This window comes from Rhinoraja longicauda, chromosome 18 (genome assembly GCF_053455715.1).
Source record: "Rhinoraja longicauda isolate Sanriku21f chromosome 18, sRhiLon1.1, whole genome shotgun sequence".
Lineage (NCBI taxonomy): Eukaryota > Metazoa > Chordata > Chondrichthyes > Rajiformes > Arhynchobatidae > Rhinoraja > Rhinoraja longicauda.
Window position 1 is genome coordinate 40,196,196 of NC_135970.1, and position 24,230 is coordinate 40,220,425.

A 24,230-nucleotide genomic window follows, 5' to 3' on the forward strand; every position below is an offset into this window, starting at 1 on the left:
AGTGCTCTGAAGCAAGGCTGGTCACATCACAAGCACCATTCTAAGCAGATCACTACTCTAGCAGGAGAAGCCAATGCTGAACTCGTAGAGTCAGAGTCATGCAACACAGAAACAGGCCCTTTGGCCCAATCGTCCACATTAACCAAGTTGCTTTATCCAAGCAAGTCCTATTTGCCCGCATCCTTCCAAACCTGATCTATCCACATACCTGTCCCAGTGTCTTTTAAATGCTGATATTGCACTTGCCTCAACTACCTCCTCTGGCAGATCGTTCCATATACCCTTCACTCTCCAAATGAGGAAGGCGTCCCTCATGTTCTTATTAAATCTTAGAAACAAGGAAGTGCAGTTTACAAAGAAAAGGACAGTGCTGGTGTAACTCAGCAGGTCAGGCAGCATCGCTGGAGAACATGGATAGATGATGTTTTGGGTCAAGACCCTCTGTCCTGACCCAAATAGGCAACAAACATTGAATCAGACAGTAAATATTGGTGGCAGTTGTTCGAAGCCTCTAAATAATAGTTGCAACGTCAGGCTTAGCATCCATGAGAAAATCAGAGGTGATACAACAGGGTTATTGCAATAATCCTTGAAGATTTTGATCTATAGGTAGACCAGGTAAATCAAATTGTTGAGGGAATAGGTTATTTTTCATCACGTGTTAATCATCAAGGGTTAATGAATAATCTTTTCATACAGTGTAGCGTGACCATGTTATAATAGAATATTTAATCAAACTCAAAAGTGACAGTTTAATAATAGTTTTCAATTGAACCAAGGGAAACCAAGACATGAGATGCAGGTTGGCCATTCTAGACTGGGAGGTTACACTAAACGGCAAGACTGTGCAGAGATAGTTCCTGGCATTTAAAAAAATCATTCATTCTTTCAGACAACAGTAAAGTGGTCCAAGTTTAGAACACAGGAGACATTGATAATGGTGCTAAATGCAATGAAAAGGTTTATAAAGTTGCCAGGAAAATACAGTAAGTCCAAGGATTGGAAGCAATTAACGGATCAGCACGAAATTGATAATGAAAGGGGCTGGAAACAGAAGCATAAAACAGACCTAGAGCTTCCATAAGTATGTAGGAAGAGAAAGGGAAAGTGTAGATAATTCCCAGACAGAATCAACTAGATTTACAATGGAGGATAGGAGAATAAGGAATGTCAGAAGAACAAATACTAATGTCTATAGACAATAAGTGCAAGAGGAGGCCATTCAGACCTTCGCGCCAGCACCGCCATTCACTGTGATCATGGCTGATCATCCACAATCAGTACTTCTCCCCATATCCGTTGACTCCACTATCTTTAAGAGCTCTATCTAACTCTCTCTTGAAAGCATCCAGAGAATTGGCCTCCACTGCCTTCTGAGGCAGAGAATTCTAGATTCACAACTCTCTGGGAGAAAAAGTTCTTCCTTTTCTCTGTTCCAAATGGTCTACCCCTTATTCTTAAACTGTGGCCCCTGGTTCTGGACCCCAACACCGGGAACATGTTTCCTGCCTCTAGCGTGTCCAATCCCTTAATAATCTTTACATGTTTCAATAAGAACCCCTCTCATCCTTCTAAATTCCAGTGTATACAAGCCCAGTCGCCTCATTCTTTCAACATATAACAATCCCGCCATCCTGGGAATTAATAGATATATAGGACAGAACTAGACCCACCAAGTCCATACAAACAGTTTACCAATTCTACATTGATCCCATTTCCCACCAAATTCTCATCAATTCTTCTTCCCTTCTCCCTCATCCACAATTCCCCTCTTCATCTACACATAAGGGACAATTTACAGTGGTCGGTTAACTTACACACCCACATATCCATGAGAGAGAAAGTGAGGAACTAATCACTTTTACACAATATCAGTAATTGAGGAAATAACTGGAATTCCTAACAAATAAGAGGATATCAAGACTCATTCATACAATTGACCAGTCATCATGAACAAAAAATCATGTTTGACTACTACGTTGGTGTTTTGAGACTGCATCCATTGAGTAGATTAGATGATATAACTACACTTGGATTACTGTGCATGCACGTGGGCACAATGTGAAGGTAAGGGGAAGGGCATTTCAGACTGAAGTATCAATGAAATTATCCCAGATAGGTCTTTAATCCAAAGATGACAAACCTTTCAAATTCTCTGAAATTCTCAGATGCTGGTTTACACCAAAGATAGACACAAAGTGCTGGAGTAACTGGGTCAGGAAGCAACTCTGGAGGAAAGGAATAGGTGATGTTTCAAGTCAAGGAAGTTGGAACCTGAAGGCTTGTATACACTGGAATTTAGAAGGATGAGGGGGGATCTTATTGAAACATAAGATAATTAGGGGATTGGACACATTAGAGACAGGAAACATGTTCCCAATGTTGGGGGAGTCCAGAACAATGGGCCACAGTTTAAGAATAAGGGGTAGGCCATTTAGAACGGAGATGAGGAAGAACTTTTTCAGTCAGAGAGTGGTGAAGGTGTGGAATTCTCTGCCTCAGAAGGCAGTGGAGGCCAGTTCGTTGGATGCTTTCAAGAGAGCTGGATAGAGCTCTTAAGGATAGCGGAGTGAGGGGGTATGGGGAGAAGGCAGGAACGGGGTACTGATTGAGAGTGATCAGCCATGATCGCATTGAATGGCAGTGCTGGCTCGAAGGGCTGAATGGACTACTCCTGCACCTATTGTCTATTGTCTAAAGGTCTCGACCCGAAACGTCACCTACTCTTTTTGTCCAGAGATGCTGCCTGTCCCGCTGAGTTACTCCAGCATTTTGTTTTTGTTTTAAATTCTCTACCTCACAGGACTGTCGCTGCACACAAAGCAGAGATCAATCGACTGTGCATCGAGACAGACCAAGTGATATGGGGAAAGTGGAGATGAGGAAAAACTTTTTCAGTCAGAGTTGTGAATCTGCGGAATTCTCTGCCTTAGAAGGCAGTGGAGGCCAATTCTCTGAATGCATTCAAGAGAGAGCTAGATGGAGCTCTTAAGGATAGCGGAGTCAGGGGGTATGGGGAGAAGGCAGGAACAGGGTACTGATTGAGAATGATCAGCCATGATCACATTGAATGACGGTGCTGGCTCGAAGGGCCGAATGGCCTCCTCCTGCATCTATTGTCTATTGAAAGTGAAGACGGAGGATCTGACACCATGTTGTTGATCAGGATCAACAGGCAAACCCATTTTTTAATTAATTTTTTTTTAAAATCTTGTGACAAACTGAACTGGAGACTCATGCACCTGATATTCAAACTACTTAAAATAAAAGAGGAGCCACTTTGGAAACAGGCAAACCCCAAACCCACGGCGCCTGTTTGAGCGGCTCCACCTTCACTGCCAGTCCCGACCTCGACCCTTCACCCAGCCCCGACCCCCCAGAGACCACTAACACACGGGCGGGCGGGCGGGCGGGCGGAGTGGACACCGAAACCAGCAGCTAAACGCGCTTCTCAAACAGATCATTATTGAACTTTGTCCTCGGGCAGGGCAGACCCAGCTCAGCCGCAAGTCAGTGCACAAACCCCGGGCTGGACCCGTCTGTCCTTCCCCCCCCCACCCCGCGGCCAAAGGACGGGCAGGTCCCGGGCAAACGTCGGGGGGTCGCTACATTGGTGGGGGGGTCGCTACATTGTCGGGGGGGTCGCTACATTGTCGGGGGGTCGCTACACTGTCGGGGGGGCCTGCACCCCCAGCCGGCAGCTGCCAGCCACAGTCTGACCCAGGACACATCCCGTTGGTGTTGGGACAGAAACCCGGGTTGCCTTCAGGTCAGTGACCACCCCCCCCCCCCCCCCCCCCATCTCTTGCCGACCAGCTCCCAATAAGTGCCGGGGCGTGCACCGCACTAATCGTCCACCCCCTCCCTAACCCCCTCCCTATCCCCCCCCCCTCCCAACCACTCTCACCATCCCTCCTCGCCCCAACCCCCTCCTCTATTCTGCCGTCACTCCCGCGCCTCCTCCCCTCACTCTTCCTCCCAACCACTCCCCTCCCCTTCTCTGCCCTCGCCATTCCTCACCCCACTCCCTCGCCTCCCCTTCCCCTCACTCACTCACCCTCTCAACTCCTCTCATCTCATCTCCCAACCTCTCCACTCCCTCGCCCCCCCCAACACCCCCCCCCCGCCCACCCATCCACTCCCTCCCATCCACTCACTCCCATCCACTCCCTCCCATCCACTCACTCCCATCCACTCACTCCCTGCTCTCCCCAACCCCTCCCACCCCACTTGTCCCTCTTATTTTCGCCCCACAGTGCGGTCGGCGAGCGCCCGTCCAGCCCCCGCTCACCTGACTGCGCCATGCTGCAGGCTGGTCATCGTTGTCGAGGCAGTGTGAGTGTACGTGTGTGAGTGAGTGTGGGTGTGTGAGAGTGTGTGTGTGTGTGTGTGTGTGTGTGTGTGTGTGTGTGTGAGTGCGAGTGCGAGTGTATATGGGCGCTGGGGTGACAGAAAGCCGGCAGCGAGAGTGTGGGGCAAAGCCGGGCTCCTTTGCAGCGCCCGAGTGTAACAAGGCGTGGACAGAGGCAGGAATGCGACTCGCTGAGCGGCCGCCGATAGGGACGGGGGGGCGGGACCAGCCTACATGTGTGCACTCACCAATGGCTTCGCGGGCAAAAGCAGATTGCACAAGTTACCGAACACTCTCCTCGCATTTAAACATGAACTTTGCAATGGTTACACGCCAGCTAAAAAAAACCGTGGCATTATTGTACATAATGCTGGGAAAGAGATACTTTATAACAGCACGCACAGATACTTTGTAACAGCAGCAGAGATACTTTGTAACAACAGGAGAGAGACTTTGTAACAGCACGCACAGATACTTTGTAACAGCACGCACAGATACTTTGTAACAACAGGAGATACTTTGTAACAGCAGCACAGATACTTTGTACCAGCACGCAGATACTTTAACAACAGCACAGATACTTTAACAACAGCACAGATACTTTAACAACAGCACAGATACTTTGTACCAGCACGCACAGATACTTTGTAACAGTGAGCGAAGGGGTCTGAACAGAAGCGGCAACTTTGTGTCCAACTTTGGGTCAGTCGCTTTGTAGCAAAACACAGAGTGGTGGCGGGGGAACCCAGCGGGTCAGGCAGCACCTGTGGGAGGGTCAGACTGACCAAGGACACGGTGTAGTACGGAAGCCGTACCTGCTCTGGCCACCGCCGGGCTCAGTGCCGCTAGACTCAGGTTGAGACTCAGGATCTGGGCTCTCTCACGTACGGTTGTCATCGCTCCGCCGGGGAACCTCCAGCACAGATACCCAGAGCAGCGACTAGCTCATTGGACCCGCGGCCAATTTAAATAGCGAGGTCAATTGCATTGAACAGCCAATTCCGAATTAATGGATTGATTGCACCGTGAGATAACTCGCCCGCATCCCCTCCGAAGATAGACACAAAATGAAGAAGGGTCTCGACCCGAAACGTCACCTATTCCTTCTATCCAGAGATAATAGTGATTTAAATCCAGAGATTTAAGGTGAAGGGGAAAAGATTTCATAGGAATCTGAGGGGAAACATTTTCACACAGAGGGTGGTGGGTGCATGGAACAAGCCGCCAGAGGAGGTAGTTGAGGCTGGGACTATCCCAACTTTCAAGAGACAGTTAGACAGGTACATGGATAGGACAGGTTTGGAGGGATATGGACCAAACGCAGGCAGGTGGGACTCGTGTAGCTGGGACATTGTTGAGCCCAAGGCCTGTTTTCCACACTGTACCACTCTATGCTGCCTGAGCCACTGAGTTATTCCAGCATTTCTGTGTCTGTCTTCAGTGTAAACCATCGTCTGCAGTTCCTTCCTACACATTCCATCTTCCCCCTCAACCTTAAACCCATATCTACAACGAGTGGCGCAGCTAGTCGAGCTGCTGCCTCACGGCGCCGGAGATCCTGGCCTCGGATGCTGTGTGATGTGTACACATTATCCAGTGTGACTGACCACAGAGGTTTTCTCCGGGTGATCCGGTTTCTTCTCACATCCTAAAGCTGTACAGGTTAATTTCAATAGACAATAGGTGCAGGAGGAGGCCATTCGGCCCTTCGAGCCAGCACCACCATTCAATGTGATCATGGCTGATCATTCTCAATCAGTACCCCGTTCCTGCCTTCTCCCCATACCCCCTGACTCCGCTATCCTTAAGAGCTCTATCTAGCTCTCTCTTGAATGCATTCAGAGAATTGGCCTCCACTGCCTTCTGAGGGAGAGAATTTCCCCCCTGTAAAATTGCCACTAGTGTGTCAGGAGTGGGATAACATTGAACTAGTGTGGACTTAGTGGGCCTGTTGAGGCTTTTCCATTCTGTATCCCTAAACTACCAGTTTTTGATACATTTTTAAAAAAATTAAAAAAGTTTATTCAGGACAAAAAATATGTACAAAACAAGAGCTGTGCAACATTGCCCCAACATTCTCCAGGGCTGTAACGAATACATTCGTTAGCTTCATAATTGGTATACTTCCTAAAAGACAAAATTGTACCCGACACCCTCACCATTCATATGGCTCACTAGGGTGATATCCCTTCTCTTGTTTGATGGGTGTCTCGGCCACACCCTGCCCCTCAATGTGCAGCAGTGGAAGGACCCTGGACTGTGCTCCTCCACCTCAGAGCTCAGGCGTTGGCTGCACTGATCTTCAGTGCGTCCCTCAGCACGTACCCCTGCAGTCTTGTGGTGGGTATGGGTTGCCAACTATCTCACTCCCAAATACGGGACAAGGTGACGTCCCCACATGACCTCACCCGCCCAGCAGCCACGTGCTCCCGCTCCCCCAATGGCGGCCGCCTGGGCCGGGAGGCGGGTTGCTAGGCAACCTCCGTTAGGCGGCGCCCGGGCCTCCGGGCCTACATTGTCCGGAACTAAAATGTCGGAAACCTGGAGTGTCGGGACCTAAACTGGTGTACAGTATCGTGGCCTACAGTGTCCGGGCCTACAGTGTCCGGGCCTACAGTGTCGGGGCCTACAGTGTCGGGGCCTACAGTGTCGTGGCCTACAGTGTCGGGGCCTAGAGTGTTGTGGCCTACAGCGGCCCCCCGGGCCTAATACGGGACAAGGGTGGTCCTGTACGGGACAAACCAATTTAACCCAAAATACGGGATGTCCCGGCTGATACAGGACAGTTGGCAGCCCTAAGTGGGGACCAGTCTGTAATATTCCCCGATGGACATGTCACTCTGCTGGAAGACAGTCTTTGGTCGGCAAGTTTCTGATGCATGTTATGGGAACAGATTCCTCTGTTGATCATGCATATGCTGCTCATGATTTTATACACCTCAAACTCCCCCCCCCCCCCCCCCCCCCTTATTAACCTCCTCCACTCCAGGATGAGGAGACTTAACTTCTCTTTCCTGGTCATTGAAATGCTCCATCCTAGTCAGCATTCCGGTGAATCTCTTCTGCACCTTTTCCAGATTAATCATTCTCTCCCTTTAGTGTGCTCACGGTGTTACAGCTGCGGCCCAATCAACGTGATACAAAGCTGTACCACAACCTCCTTGCCCTTATATTCTATGCCCCAGGCAGCCAGCCAAGGCTGATATCCATTTGCCTTGAATACCTTATCTACCTGTGCTGCCACCTTCAGGGATCCTTGGTACTCTACACTAAGGTCCTTCTGATCCTCAATACTCCCAACAGCTTTACCTTGTATGTCCTACCCTCACTGGACTCCCAGGCCTCACACTTCCCCAAGTTACACTTACGCACACTCAGTTGCCCACTAGATCAATATCATCCTGTCATCTAGGCCACTACTCTCAGTATTACAACACAGCCATTTTTTTGTCATCCGCAAACTACCTCCAACCTTCTAATCCAAATTGTTCGGGTACATCACAAACAGCAAGGTCCCAGCACTGATCCCCATTGTGAACCAAAATCAACTCACAAACACAACCCTCCACCTTCACTCTCTACCTCCTTTCAGCAAGTCATTTTTGATCCTTCCAACCTCTTGGGCGATCTCCCACATAGGACCTTGCCAAAGAATTGGCTGAAGTCTGCATAGACTATTTCATTTGCACTGAGCTCAACACATTATGGTTTCTCTTCAAGAAAAAATCAATCCAATTGGTTGGGCAGGACTTTCCCCTAACAAAACCATGCTAACGACCTTTGGTTAATTCTGTCTGTCAGGAGTTTTTACAATAACTTTCCTACCACTGAAGAGGTGTCGGCCCAAAACATCACCTATTCTTTTTCTCTCGAGATGCAGTCTGACCCGCTGAGTTACTCCAGCATTTTATGTCTATCTACGATGTAAACCAGCATTCGTACTTCCGTCCAACACACTAATGTTAAGACTGGCAGGTTTGTAGTTACCAGGTTTATCCCGACTTTAATAAAGGTGTCCTCCAGTTATCCAACACTTCCCCTCAGGCTGGTGAACGTTTAAAAGTGTGTTACGGTAGCGGAGGGATATGGATTCCATGCAGGCAGAGAAGGTTAACCTGACATCATGTCCCACATGTAGACACAAAATGCTGGAGTAACTCAGCGGGACAGGCAGCATCTCTGGAGAAGGGTCTCGACACGAAACGTCACCCATTCCTTCTCTCCGGAGACACATCTCATAAGGCCGTGCGGATGTATCCACCTTTAAAAGCCCATTAAGATAGATCATATAGATCACTGACCATATCTATACCCTCCACACTCTCATTAAAAAAAAAGACATCAAGCAAAAAATGGAAACATATTTGCTTGTTTTATTGACTTTAAGAAAGCATTTAACTATATTTGGCATGAAGGGCTTTATTACAAACTTCTCCATTGTGGTATAGGAGGAAAGGTATATGACCTTATCAAATCAATGTATTTGAATAATAAATGTGGTGTCAAAATTGGGGACAAATGCAATGATCTCTTCACCCAGAGAAGAGGCGTCCGGCAAGGCTGCAATCTGAGCCCAACACTGTTTAAAATAATAACGGCAGATGCTGGTACAAATCAAAGGTATTTATTCACAAAATGCTGGAGTAACTCAGCAGGTCAGGCAGCATCTCAGGAGAGAAGGAATGGGTGACATTTTGGGTCGAGACCCTTCTTCAGACTGACACTGAGCCCAACACTGTTTAATGTCTATATAAACGATTTGGCGGTAAAGTTGGACCAGAGCACAGCGCCGGGCCTCTGTCTTCTGGACGGAGAGGTAAAATCCCTGTTTTATGCGGATGACTTGGTTTTGTTGTCTCCCACAGAACAGGGATTGCAGCAACAGTTAGACCTACTCGATGAGTACCGCCAAAATTGGGCCCTGGAAGTAAATCTAAAGAAAACCAACAACATGATTTTTCAAAAAAGACCCAGATGTCAGGAAGACAAATACCAATTCACTCTCAATGGTATCATTATCGAACACACTATGAGCTACACTTACCTTGGTCTAACTGTTGCAGCATTAGGGAGCTTTAGCATGGCAGTGAATGCACTAAAAGAGAAAGCTCGAAGAGCTCTATATGCAATAAAAAGGAGATTCCACAACATCCAAATCCCAATTAAAATCTGGCTTAAAATATTTGACAGTGTAATTCAGCCCATTGCGCTTTATGGTAGTGAAGTATGGGGTCCACTCAGTCACCATAGCTATACTAAATGGGAAAAACACACAACAGAGGAACATCCTCCGCATCCAAAGGACAACACCAACAAACGCATGTAGGGCGGAATTAGGTAGATACCCACTGATAATAAATATCCAGAAACGAGCACTAAATTTTTGGAATCACCTTAAATCTAGTCCCCCAGACACCCTCCAGTTCAAAGTCCTCCAAACCCAAGAGGGGAACTCAGAAAAGAGCTCCCTGTGTCAGTTGGTACTGAGACTAACTACCCCTATTCAGCTAAACCTTGACCAGTCTCAGATCAACACTGCTTTCCAATCACCAATTAGAGTGAACCAAATTATTAAACAATGCAAAGAAATCTATTTGGAACATTGGGATAAAATAACCAAAAGCCAAAGTAGATTAGAATGTTACCGTGCCCTAAAAAGAAATTATAAATTGGCAGACTATCTCTCAACTGTTAGAGATATAAAGCAGAGACAGACCCTCACCAAGTACAGGTTAAGTGACCACCATTTGGCAGTTGAAAAAGGAAGACAGAAGAGATCTTGGCAACCAAGAGAAAATAGAATATGCGGTCACTGTTTGACAGATGAGGTTGAAACAGAGGTGCACTTCCTCTTAAAATGTAAAAAATTCGACAGAATAAGGAAAATATACGTTGAAAAACTCAGTCTGGCAACCCCAGATTTTAAAGAACTAGATGATATATCAAAACTAAGAATAATCCTTGGCAAAGGAAATACGGCACATCTTGGCGCACAATACGTAACAGCATGCCACAACCTGAGAGACAGTGAATGACCAACATGTACACATACACGCATACATAAATTGACACTAAGAAAATTAATATTGACCTGCTAAACTTGCTACCTTGCTGTACTGCTTACAACTGCAAGAAAGAGTAGCAATCGATAAAAGGCTATAAATGTATGTGTATATATATATATATATATATATATACACACATACATTTATAGCCTTTTATAAGGGGCATATCTAACCATGCATTGTATACTTGTATTTATATTCATGCATTTTAAATATGTATGTTATGTTCTATACTTTGACAATATAACGATGTATCTTATCATGCCAATAAAGTTAAAAAAAAAATCATATCCCTTCCTTTTTAATGCTAATGGTTTAGAATTTTCATTGTAGCTCTCCCTGAATGCTCCAGCTATAATGTCCTTCTCCTTAGAAACATCGATGAGAAATATTCCTTTAATATCTCACCACCCTGAGCAAATTATGAAAACCAGCAATTAGGATTAAAACTGCAGACCACGTCCAGACTTAATACTAAACTTACTTTTAGGTTTCTCATTTATTTTCACCTTTCAGCCAAAATAATCCACACTTCCTTATTGTGTCTGCAGAGCAAGTTTCTAATCCAATTATCCCATTCTTTCCCCATAGCCTTGTAAATTATTTCCTCCTGTGTTTATTCCCTTGAAAATGCCCATTAATGGTTTCCATCACCTTTACGGATAATAACTTCCAAATTATCACCACCAGACATAAATATTTTTTTGTCTTTAAGATTGTCCTAGTATCTTGAATAATGTGCTACCAGGGCAGCTGTTTATCCAATCAAAAGCAATCACGTGGGGCGGCACAGCTGTAGAATTGCTGCCTTACACAGCCAGAGACCTGGGTTCAATCCTGACGTTCTCCCTGTGACCGCTTGGGGTTTTCTCCAGGTGGTCGGTTTCCTCCCACATTCCAAGACGTACAGGTTTGTAGATTGCACAAATTGGCTTCGGTAAAATTGTCCCTCGTGCGTAGGATTGTGTTAGTGCATGGGATGATTGCTGGTCAGCGCAGATTTAGTGGGCTGAAGGGCCTGTTTTCGCACTGTATCTCTAAAGTCTATCACTGTATCTCCATTTAGAACGGAGATGACCATTTAGAACGGAGATAAGGAAGAACTTTTTCAGTCAGAGTGGTGAAGGTGTGGAATTCTCTGCCTCAGAAGTCAGTGGAGGCCAGTTCGTTGGATGCTTTCAAGAGAGCTGGATAGAGCTCTTAAGGATAGCGGAGTGAGGGGATATGGGGAGAAGGCAGGAACGGGGTACTGATTGAGAGTGATCAGCCATGATCGCATTGAATGGCGGTGCTGGCTCGAAGGGCTGAATGGCCTACTCCTGCACCTATTGTCTATTGTCTAAAGTGACCCATCTATCAGCAGGAGCAGCCTTGTTTATCCAATCAAAAACGATCATGATCTTATTGGGTTCTTTCAAATCTCCATTCAACAAGAAACTTGAGATCCTCCAGTCTAATCTTGAAGCAGAAACCCACCATCCTTGGAATCATTCTAGATCTTCTCTGCATCCCCTCCAAGTCCTTCATGTCTTAACAGTCTGGAAACTAGCACGGCCGCCAATATTTCAGTTGTGACCGAAGTGGCGTCTCATAAATATTAACATAACCTCCTTTTTGTACTCTAATTCTGAAGTTGAAACTGAGTGATTTCAATATGGGAGAAGACCATAGCTCATGGAACCGTTCTTCGTATGAATTACTGGCATGGATTAAAAATGTATCAATAAAGAGGAAAAAGGAATAAAATTGGATCTGCTCAGGGTGACAGGCAGTGGCTAATGGGGTACCAGAGACTAATGCTTGTGTTTTGGTTGTGACATATACATCAATCAAGAACAAAATGCAATATTTGCCAAATAATGTGATTTGCCAGGAAGATGATGTAAGACAATTTAGAAAATTAATGACGTGGGTGAATATATAGCATTGATAAATGTGGAATAATCAACCTTGGCAGACAAAATAGAAAGGCAGAGTATTATTTGAATAGATGGAAATGGCAGATGTGCAGAGGGACTCAGGTGTTCTCCTACACCAGTCACTAAAAGCAAATATGCAGATGAAGCAAACAGTTAAGACAAATAGCACAATAGCTTTTATTGCAGGACTATAGAAATATGGTTAAGAATTATACAGAGAAACAAGGAATTGAAGATGCTGTGATCTTGAGCAAAACAACAAATTGTTGGAGGAACTCAGCAGGTCAGGCTGACTTTGCGGAGAGAGGACGGATGACTGACTAAGGAAGCATCCTGACCCGAGACCGTGCTTCTCCATTTCCCTCCATAGATGCTGCCTGGCCCACTGAGTTCCTCCAGCAGTTTGTGTTTTGCTCAAGAAGTCTACAGAGCTTTGGCAAGACCATTTGTGAGGTATTCTGTGCAGTGTGACCTTCTTACACAGGGGGTGCAACAAGAGGTTCTTCAGACTGACTGCCGAGACTGCAGTGTGAGGGAAAAGTCAGTCACCTTCACTAGAGTTTAGAAGAAAGAGATCTAATTGAGAGATAAAATTATGGCAGGGCCTAAAGGATGGATGGCGGGAGAATGTTTACACTGGCACATGGGGCGTCTAGAACAAGAATGGGCCAGTCTCAGCATACAGGGCAAGACATTCAGGACCGAGATGAGGAGAAATTTCTTCAAGCAGTGGGCGTTAAACCTATAAAAGTTTCTATGGCACAAGGCAATGAATACACTTAAAGGAGGAAACTGATTTAGACACAAAAGGCATCAAATGTCTGGATACAGTCTGGAAATGTGGTACTGGAGCACTGAATGCCAGAGATGGTTCACAGGCCAAAGTCAATTGCTACTGCTACTTATTTTGTTTGTGCATGTTCTATCACTAATCGTCTAGACCCAAAATGTCATCTGACAATTTCCCTCCACAGATGCTGCCTGGCTTGCTTTCCTTCAGCAGTCTGCTTTCCGCTCAAGATTCCAGCATCTGCGGTCTCTTGTGTGTTATTATTATTTGACAGGGTATTGATAATTTTTATTTGCTATGAGGTAGACCTAGTATTATTCTTTAAATCAAAATGACTTGGTTTTAAAATCTAGAATCTGGTCATATCAATTTGAATGAAGATTTAATTGAGTATCAGTGATAATAGAATTAAACTTTGCCTTTTTTGGTATTAGTTACTAATTTATTGAGTTTTGTTTATTTATATTATCTATGTTTATTGTATTACAGGCCTGTTATGTTGCCCAAGTAAGAATGTCATTGCTCCACAGTCATCACATATAATTAAACATTCATGATTCATAAAAATATTTTCAATTAGCTCGATTTCAAATTGGGTTGCAAGTTCTCTCATGTGATATGTCTTGAGCAAATCAATATAAAAAATATCACTTAAAAAGACTGCTGACTGAAAGACTTCAGTGCAAACTGTTTGCTTCTATAACGGTCCACACATTTCACAGCAATTAATCATGAGAAACCGTGTGACATTTCTGGTAAATAATTAGCATTTGATTTTACCAAGCACTTGACAAGTAGATTACACAAGACGCGTCAGGGGTTTTGGAAATGAATCTTCGGTTGAATTTCCACTCCACCGAACTAAACTGTTCAATACTTTCAACAGCCATTTAATCCTTTCTCAGTCATTGGGAAGTTTAATAGTTTCATTAGAACACAATTAATTTTTAATTTTCACACATCTCACTCAAATGTTTTTGTCATACCCAAATTGATTTTGTTATATACAATATATTTGTAACATAAGGTAGACACAAAGAAAACTCTACGAACTATATAATGTGACTGAAACTGCTGGAACATCTGATAAGAAGGACAGAATATTACAAATATATTGGAAAAAACTGCAGATGCTGGTTAAAATCAAAAGTAGACACAAAATGCTGGAGTAACTCAGCGGGTCAGGCAGCATCTCGGGAAAGATGGAATAGGTGACATTTCGGGTCGAGACCCTTCAGACTGAAGAAGGGTCTCAACCCGAAACGTCACCCATTCCTTCTCTCCCGAGATGCTGCCTGACCTGCTGAGTTACTCCAGCACGTTTCGAGTCGAGACCCTTCTTCAGTCTGAAGGGTCTCAACCCGAAATGTCACCCATTCCTTCTTTCCCGAGATGCTGCCTGACCCGCTGAGTTACTCCAGCATTTTGATTTTAACCAGCATCTGCAGTTTTTTCCAATATATTTGTAATATTCTGTCCTTCTTATCAGATGTTCCAGCAGTTTCAGTCACATTATATAGTTCGTAGAGTTTTCTTGAAGTAGATTCTGTGAATTGCTTGCTATAATAAACTGTTTAAGACAACTTTATTCACACGCTTCGATGGTGACTGTCTTAGTGGATGGATTAGATGATGGTTTAATGATGTAACTGAATGACAAGGTCCCATTTGCTCTTTCAGCCAACAATGAAGGTAATTAAATAACAGCAGGCCATAACCCCTTCATCTGTAACCCTAAAGTTATTTGGTCAATTTTCCATTGCCTTTTCCTGTGGACAGATTGTGATACAGGAACCAATAATTATTGCATTTCAAAAAACACTATTTTGCCTGCGAAATGTGTAGGATAAAAAGACTTTGGCCATGTGCTTATCTGTGGGATCATGGTCCCAGGATAGGTAGAAAAGGTCTCGACCCAAAACGTCACCCATTCCTTCTCTCCAGAGATGCTGCCTGCCTTGCTGAGCTACTCCAGCTTTATGTCTAACTTTGCGTGCAAACCTTTGATGTCCTGAATGGTGTGCGTCACGAGCGTTATAACATGCAAATAAAAATCAAACAACTGCAGATGCTGGGTATTCGAAATAGAAACTTCCCATCCAATGAAGGATCTTGGACCCGAAACTTTTAACTCTTTCCTTGCCGCAGATGTAGCCGAACCTGCCAAAAATATCCAGCATTTTGTTTTTAAAATACGAAATGCAAACAGTTCCTTACTTGCTCCATGTCCTTGTGCATGCCATTCCCCATCTGTAACTCAGTGGGCAAGAGGAGTTTCAAGAAAGTTTATTCCAATTCGTGTAGTGAAGCAAGAGAAGCATCATTAAAGCAGTTTATCTAGTTATTGATTGATTGACAGAGCTGGTAAACAGGCTCTTCAGCCCATCGAGTCAATGCTGACCATCAATCACCCTTCACATTAGTTCTATGTTGTCCCACTCCCTACACACCAAGGGCAATTTGCAGAGGCCAACAAACCTTCAAACCTACATGTCTTTGGGATGTGGGAGGAAACCTGAGCACCCAGAGGAAACCCACAAAGGTTCCTGGTGTTTGTGACAACTTGCTGCAAGCAAATTGGCTGCTGAGTTTCCTCCAATAGAGATATTTCATTGGCAGTCATGTGCTTTGGATACAATATTGTTAAAAGCATGATAGAAATGTAACATTTTCTTTAATTAGATACGTCCAATGACTTAACTGCTGAAACAATTAAAAATAAAATTCTGGAAGCATTCAGCAGGTAAGGCCATCAATTACTTGTCAGAATTGTGAAAGGTTTGAAATCAGACATGCATCAAAGTCAAGGTAGGGAGAACAAAGTTGATGTCTGTACGGAGATTGAGTTGCTATCACTGCAAGGCCATTTGCAATGTCGACTGTGTCATGGACATTTCATATCTTTTCTTCCATATTCTTGTTTGAAATCCAATGGTTTTTAAGTTGAAAACTCAATTCCAATGAAAGGCAATTGATGTGAAATGTTAACTCTCCACGGATGCTGCCAAACTTGCTGAACATTTCTAGCTTTTTATTTCAGATTTCCAGCATCTGCAAAAAAAAAAATCCCCCCCAATGCATTGTAATTCGCTGCTTTTACTGCAGCACAGAGATGGAACCTTTCTAATGTTCCAGTGAGACTTCAAAGGGGTCCACATAATCTCGTGAAAGAATTTCATACAAATTAGGGACTTAATAATGGCAAGTTAGGATGCCTGTAAAACCAACTGATGCAATTTAGCTGCTCCATATTCTTATCCAAAGTGTTTATGTTGCAAAACAACCACAACAGAGCAGCAGTAGATGCCATGCCGACAATTTGAGTATGTTGCTTGCCAATGTTTATGCATGGAGGGGAATGCAATTTGAAAATGCCCAGAGTAATCGCAATAGGATCGGCTTTATACATATCCCAGTTGGTCTCTTTCTCGTTTGAAAACCCTTTGGGTTCACAAATATCTCTGACCTTTACTTGATACAATTTCTCCTCACTGAACTATATCACGTCTAAATTCCGTGCAGAAAAGAGTGAAGGACGTTTTGTTTAAAGTCCATGTTGTACACAAATAGATTTATTCCTGAGAGCCATTTAAACACAGTGCAGCTAGTACAGAGATAGGCAGCAGTATTCTACACTAAAGTTTACAAAACATCTGTTTTTTCGACATTAGCTGTGTACTCCTCAGATTTGTTTAAACATTTAATACATAAATAACAAAATAGAATTCATATACCTCTACAATCCATTAATAATCCTGGCTAGTCAAATTGAGAAAGGGCACCTTTTCAAAAGGTCTTTACCAAAAAAAGCATTCCAAATGCAGTTTCACAGACAAGGTAATAAAGTACAGTGAATGCAACACTAATTGTAAACCTTTCCTGAATCCATAGACTCAAGTAAACACAAGAAAAATCTAATATTCACAGTTTAGCAGCTGCTTGCCAAAGCCAGTGTGTTTAAACACACCTCCATCTTCACGGAGTTTTCCCATGTGGAAAATACCCAACAGTGTACACAATTTATAAATTACGATTTCTGGTTATGCTTTTTACTCTTATGATTTTCTGAAGTTTGCAAGGTGACATGTCCTCTATATACAATTTACAGTTTCTTTAAGGCAGCTTACAAAACAGTTTTGGGTCAAAATAAAAGTGTAACAAACTTAACTTTATTTCAAATTCATATTATTGAAAATTTTCTATTCACACTATATAAACCTGAGTTTAAACTCCCACAACAGAAATGGTCTCTGGCTACAAGTCACAGATGTTCAACTGTAATACTACGGTAGTATTTTCAGTGCTTTCCTGAGCCATGTCCACTTGCAATGCTGATATGTTTTTGTTCAGGGCTAGAAAGAGAGGGGAAAAAACATTAACCATAGGCTGTTCAATATCGTACAAATAAGTATCTTGCTGAACAAAACATCACAATTTTAACAGATTCCTACATCCTAGTTTCATAATTTCTTTATCCAGAGGGTGATTTTGTATTTGTATGCTTTTAAAGCCAGCACTGTGGGGCAGCTGGTAGAGCTGCCGCCTCACAGCGCCAGAAGTCTGGGTTCAATCCCGACCTCGTGTGTGGTCTGTGTGGAGTTTGCATGCTCTCCCTGCGATGGCATGGGTATCATTAGACAATAGGTGCAGGAGTAGGCCATTCGAGCCAGCATCGCCATTCAATGCGATCATGGCTGATCATTCTCAATCAGTACCCCGTTCCTGCCTTCTCCCCATACCCCCTGACTCCGCTATCCTTAAGAGCTCTATCTAGCTCTCTCTTGAATGCATTCAGAGAATTGGCCTCCACTGCCTTCTGAGGCAGAGAATTCCACAGATTCACAACTCTGACTGAAAAAGCTTTTCCTCATCTCCGTTCTAAATGGCCTACCCCTTATTTTTAAATTGTGGCCCCTGGTTCTGAACTCCCCCAACATTGGGAACATGTTTCCTGCCTCTAACGTGTCCAACCCCTTAATAATCTTATACGTTTCGATAAGATCCCCTCTCATCCTTCTAAATTCCAGTGTATACTGCTCTGGTTGAGGGGTTAGTTGGCTGTTGTAAATTGCTCTTACAGTGTGGGTGAGTGATAGAATCTGGTGGGAGATAATGACAATATAGTGAGACAATATTGCGAGAATAAAGTTGAATTAGATTTGGTGTAGGGTTTGTGTAAATAGGCGGTTGATAGTCGTCTCACACTTGGTAGGCCAAAGGGCCCGTTTCCATGCTGTCCCTCTCTATTCAAGTGACAGGATAAAAATATTTGGCCAAATTATCTATCACATATAAAATCGATCTTTTTTTAAATATTGTGCAATGGGTCATCACTTAATAATACCTATTGGGGCATATTATAAACTTGAAACAGATTTGGGCAGCTTGCAACCCAGTGGTATGAATTTTGATTTCTCTAACTTCAACCCTTGCATCCCCTCTCTCTTCATCCCTCCCCCACCCAAGTCGTACCAGCTTCAAAGTCGTCTTGTTGAATCTCATTGCCTGTACTTGCTTTCACCTAGCATACAGCTAACTCTGGCCTGTTTCTTTTATCACTGCTACTTTTTTTGTATTTCTTTCATTCAATATCTCTCTACGTCACCGTCTATCTCTCTCAATTCCCTTTCCCCGACTCTCAGTCTGAAGAAGGGTCTGGACCCGAGACGTCACCCATTCCTTTTCTCCAGCTGTCTGTCTGATCCGCTGTGTTACCCCAGCTTTGTGTCGATCCAGAGAAAACATTCATAGGCTCTGGGCCAAAAGTATCCGATAATCTTAAAATTGAAACAAGCAAGCAGATTAAAATTTAACAGCTCTCTCGTACCCAGCTCTGCCATCTCTCCCCACGTGCCATGTACTTAATCTGGAGTTGGTGCATCATTACCACCTACTGTAGCAGGGAGGGGCTGGTAGTCGACACAACTATACTTAATAGCAGTTACCCCACTCTGCTTAAGCACCTCCGACAGCACAACTAAGCATAGCAAATACCTGGATGACATCTTCCATCAGGAAAACTTATTTAATTCTGGTTAAACCAATAACTTCTTGTAACCTGCTAATATATCCCTAGATCCCATGTTTTTTTGTTTTTTTTCAAAATGCTAATAAATTAAAGTGACTATTCAGATTATTTAATAAGTAGAAGTTCATTACTTCACATTAGATTACACCCATTTCTCTTGCAGGTCCTTCATCCCTATATTTTCCCCAACCTATGGCAATGTGACAATGCTGCTTCTTTGTTGTGCAAAATGAGGAAACGTTAGGAGGCTTTCCACTGATAATTGCTGAGATGTTAAGGTTTTTATGTAATATCAGGGACTAGAATAGAAAGTCAAGGGACACATCTTGTATATTCAGTGCTCACCATTACCTAGAGGTTTGTGCTTAAGTTTTACACGAAGCAGCAGCAAATTAATAGGACTTTGTGCTCACCTGTTTGTTATATTCTGTAAATGTTTGTTACACTGCTTACTGAGTCATGTTTAATGTCTTCGATATTAACAGTAAACTCCAATGGGGTTTATCAACAAATAATTTAGAATTAATTCATACTTAAGGTGAAATTTGTACACCCACCTATGCACGTACGTAAAAATTATCAATTAAGTCGCTTGGTGGCATGAAATGAAAAATAAACGTTGGTTAGGAAACTTGTAGAGCCTTCCCATTGTTCAGCTATTTTACCGGATCTTTCACCTCGGTCCAACGGGCAGAATTTTTAGTTTAATTTATTATTGTCACATGTACCGAGGTAGAACAAAAGCTTTTTGTTCTGATGTGCGATCATTTGGCAATGCCACAGCTCTTCACTATAACGAAGCATCAGTTCAGATTACATGGTTAACTGGAGTGTAGAGTTTAACCTATTACCTTTGGCTGGGAAAGTACTCCCACCGAGTCATTCCAGCACAGCGTTAGACTAGCATCAAATGAAGTCAAATAAGGGTGGGCCTAAATAACACAATCTGCTGGAAACATTCACTGCTCTGACCCCGCCTCATTTTCTTTGCAACTTGAAACCAACTTTTCTCTTTTTTAGTCCCAGTGAAAGGTCTTTGGCCCAAAATATGAATCCTGTTACTCTTCCACAGATACTAACTAACGTTGAGCGTTTCTTCATCTTCTGGTTTTATTTCACATCTGCAGTTTATCTATTTTCAATTGCTGGCATAGGTCCAATGACAGAACAGTATTAATTCTCACAATGGTCGTGGCAAAGTTCATTTGTCAGGAAAATCAATCTTACCTGGTTCATACAAAGAGGGGGCATAGTTTTATCTTGAGGCTGTGGCATGGTATCAGGATCCCTTCTCCCCATCTGTTTCAGCACTTGGTATTCAGACAGCAGACTGAAACAAAATATATTGCTTCAGTTTTTCATCTTTATGAACACCAAAAAGGCAGACTACATACATCACTAAGTTTACATCTTGAACCGTGCTTCTGGCCGTATTTGCAAACAAAATAAGGAAAGGACATCAATTAGAGGTTATTATTGTCAGTAATCATTATTGATTAGACAACCTAGTAACAGTATGGATACTGCAACGGGACACATGTCCATGCAGCAATTTCTAGTTTAGTTCTAGATATCATTTACTGTCTGCTTATAATTAATGAACTTTTACCTTATTTTTTACTTTATTTATTTATGTTTATAGCATCGATACAGAGGTTGCAATCTTAATCTCGTTGTTCTTGTACAAAGACAATAAAGATATATTATTATTATTATGAATTATTTAATATGGAAATCTTAAATTTACATCAAAATCCCTCCACCGTTGAAGACTGTTTTCAATATTTTCACGTCCCTCTGCGCAAATCAAATTAATTTTAAAACCAAGCTAAGTAAAACACCATATTTATCAGTTGTTTATTCACAAAATGCTGGAATAACTCAGCAGGTCAGGCAGCATCTCGGGAGAGAAGGAGTGGGTGACGTTTCAGGTCGAGACCCTTCTTCAGACTGAACACCATATTTATCAGTTGGGTGCAGAGAGTAGTACATGCATTACTGGACGACAAATCCACAGATTTTATTTATTTGGAGATAAGAGTTCAAGTCCCACCATAGCAGCTGGGGTAATTTAATAAATGAGGAATTAAGAAATATAAACCGTAATGGTGGCTGTGGAACACGACTGGCTTAAAAAATCCATCTTCTGGTTCACCAAAGCCCTTCAGGGGCGAAAAATTGGCAATCTTACCCAGTCTGGCCTATTTATACCAGCCGCTCAGCAACGTGGCCAGTTCTGAACTACCCCAGGTAAACATGAATTAAAACAAAATTAAAAATCTGCTATTACAATTTGTGCAATTGTACGTAAAATTGCATCCCAGCTTGGTTTGGGAACGGCTCCATCCAAGACCACAAGAAATTGCAGCGAATTGTGGACGCATCCCAGACCATCACACAAACCAACATTCCTTCTATTGACTCCATTTATACCTCATGCTGCCTCGGCAAGGCCAGCAGCATAAACAAGAACGAGTCGCACCCTGGTCACTCCCTTTTCGCCCCCTCTCCCATCAAGAAAAAGGTAAAAGAAGTGTGAAATAGCACACCACCAGATTCGGGAACAGTTTCTTCCCAGCTGTTATCAGGCAACTGGATCATCCTACAACAACCAGAGAGCAGTGCTGAACTACTATCTACCTCTTTGATGACCCCCGAACTATCCTTGATTGGACAATGCTGACTTTACCTTGCACTAAACGTTATTCCCATATAACGTATCTATACATGGATCGATTGTAACAATGTACTATCTTTCTGCTGACAGGTTTGCACACAATTTTCACTCAGTGCACGTGACAATAAACTAAACAATAATATTTCTATGTGCAAATTTCTCCACACTGCACTGTAATAGGTGCCCCTTATCAGAAAAATCCTCAGTGTTTTCTTCAAGCGACAGGAGTAAGTTTTAACAAAACAGGGATTGTTGCTAAATAATGAACAAAGTTTCAGCATGGGTACAATTAGCACCTGAATAGTTTTAATGGCACAATATTACTGTTCTTGTAAAACATAGCTACCGAGTTTAGCCACGAGGTAATTCTACTGAGGCCATACAGCAAAATGTAACACCACCACAAAATATGTTATTACCATTTTATAACATAAGAACAGAAAAGAAAAGCCTGGCACCCACTGAGCAGTTTCTGTCCAAATTAGAGGCTGGAAAATTAACAATACATTTGAATACTGAATTCAGAAAATACAATTTTCTCTTAACTCGAACCATCAGTTAACTGAAAATAAAATGGTTGAAAAACATTTATGCTTGTTTATTTAAATTAATCCAAACTATTCAAAATCAAAATGTTTTTGGAATTAATAGCGATAGACCAACAATTGACAAGACTTTAATTCCAGAATAGTAAGTTTTCGGGTACAGTTGTGAAATTGGGCAGCAATTGAAGAATTGGATCAGTCCATCCTTTCTTGTTCCTTATGCAAAATTGGGAAGCAGGCCCAGAATTCGTGCACTGAATACCCAGATCTGAACGTCACATAACACTGGAACTGAATTCAAATGTCATTTCTGCCATGGTTAAACCACTACACTGCTTTGTAAAATGGAGACACTGAATGCAGATGCTGGAATCCAGAGTAAAGATCTGTTTAGGAGGAGCTCGGCAGCTTAGGTTGCATCTGTGGAGGCAGAGGGAGGTTATCATTTTGGGCTTGAGAACTTTCATCAGGAGAAGAGTGTAGTGTGGAGATAGCCAGTATATTTAAAAAATGATGGGAAGGGGTGAGACATAAGTAGGCAGACAGAGGGAGGAAGCAAGTGAGGAGGGAAATAGGCACGGTCTCTATCCGTCCATCATCCCTCCAATATCTGGTTCCATTTATCTTCCACATCAGATTCCAGAATTACAATCATTTGACGTCTCCATTTATCACCTCCCACCCCTCTGTTCTCCCCACACCTGGTTCCATCAAGTCACCCCTTCTTCAACCTATTATACCCATCACCATAATGTTTGAGACAAAGACCCATCATTTATTTATTTACCTCTGTACTCCACAATTTGAGATTTGTAATAGGAAAAATCACATGTGGTTAAAGTGCACATTGTCAGATTTTAATAAAAGCCATTTTTATACATTTTGGTTTCACCATGTAGAAATTACAGCAGTGTTTATACATAGTCCCTCCATTTCAGGGCACCATAATGTTTGGGACACAGCAATGTCATGTAAATGAAAGTAGTCATGTTTAGTATTTTGTTGCATATCCTTTGCATGCAATGATTGTTGAAGTCTGCGATTCATGGACATCACCAGTTGCTGGATGTCTTCTCTGATGATGCTCTGCCAGGCCTGTATTGCAGCCATCTTTAACTTATACTTGTTTTGGGAGCTAGACCCCTTTAGTTTTCTCTTCAGCATATAAAAGGCATGCTCAATTGGGTTCAGATTGGGCCCAATTGGTCACTCAAGAATTGACCATCTTTTAGCTTTGAAAAACTCCTTTGTTGCTCTAGCAGTATGTTTGGGATCATTGTTTTGCTGTTGAATGAACCACCGGCCAATGAGTTTTGAAGCATTTATTTGAACTTGAGCAGATAGGATGTGTCTATACACATCAGAATTCATTATGATACTACCATCAGCATTTGTATCATCAATGAAGATAAGTGAGCCAGTACCTTCAGCAGCCGTACATGCCCAGGCCATAACACCCCCACCACCGTGTTTCACAGATGAGGATCTTGGGTTGATCCTTCTCTCCTCCATACTTTGCTCTTGCTATCACTCTGATATAAGTTAATCTACGTCTCTTTTAATCTACAAGACCCTTTCCCAGAACTGTGGTTGCTCTTTTAAGTACTTCTTGGCAAACTGTAACCTGGCCATCCTATTTTTGCAGCTAACCACTGGTTTGCATCTTGCAGTGTAGCCTCTGTATTTCTGTTCATGAAGTCTTTCTGTTCATTCAAAGGCACGGCATTTCTTTCCACTGCTATGCCGATGACACTCAGCTTTACCTCCCCCTGAAACCCAACAACCAGTCAAATTTAAACAGCCTCTCACACTGCCTTGAGGACATAAAATGTTGGATGGCACAGAACTTCCTCCA

At 42.9% G+C, this 24,230-nt stretch overlaps 2 protein-coding genes across 7 annotated transcripts in view; both read right to left on the reverse strand.

Annotated features, from left to right (window-relative positions):
- The window catches only part of depdc7a (DEP domain containing 7, paralog a), a 36,457-nt gene extending 31,967 nt beyond the window's left edge, over positions 1-4,490 (reverse strand). For both annotated transcript variants that reach the window (XM_078414874.1, XM_078414873.1), the window contains exon 1: positions 4,292-4,490. In XM_078414874.1, coding sequence (XP_078271000.1) covers positions 4,292-4,304 — 13 coding nt within the window. In that variant the 5' untranslated portion in view covers positions 4,305-4,490. The remainder of the gene's footprint in view (positions 1-4,291) is intronic.
- An 11,744-nt stretch (positions 4,491-16,234) lies between these two features.
- Positions 16,235-24,230, reverse strand: part of LOC144602435 (uncharacterized) — a 64,678-nt gene continuing 56,682 nt past the window's right edge. For all 5 annotated transcript variants that reach the window (XM_078415560.1, XM_078415561.1, XM_078415563.1 and 2 more), the window contains 2 exons: positions 20,381-20,483; positions 16,235-17,477 (listed from right to left, as the gene is read on the reverse strand). In XM_078415560.1, coding sequence (XP_078271686.1) covers positions 17,472-17,477; positions 20,381-20,483 — 109 coding nt within the window. In that variant the 3' untranslated portion in view covers positions 16,235-17,471. The remainder of the gene's footprint in view (positions 17,478-20,380; positions 20,484-24,230) is intronic.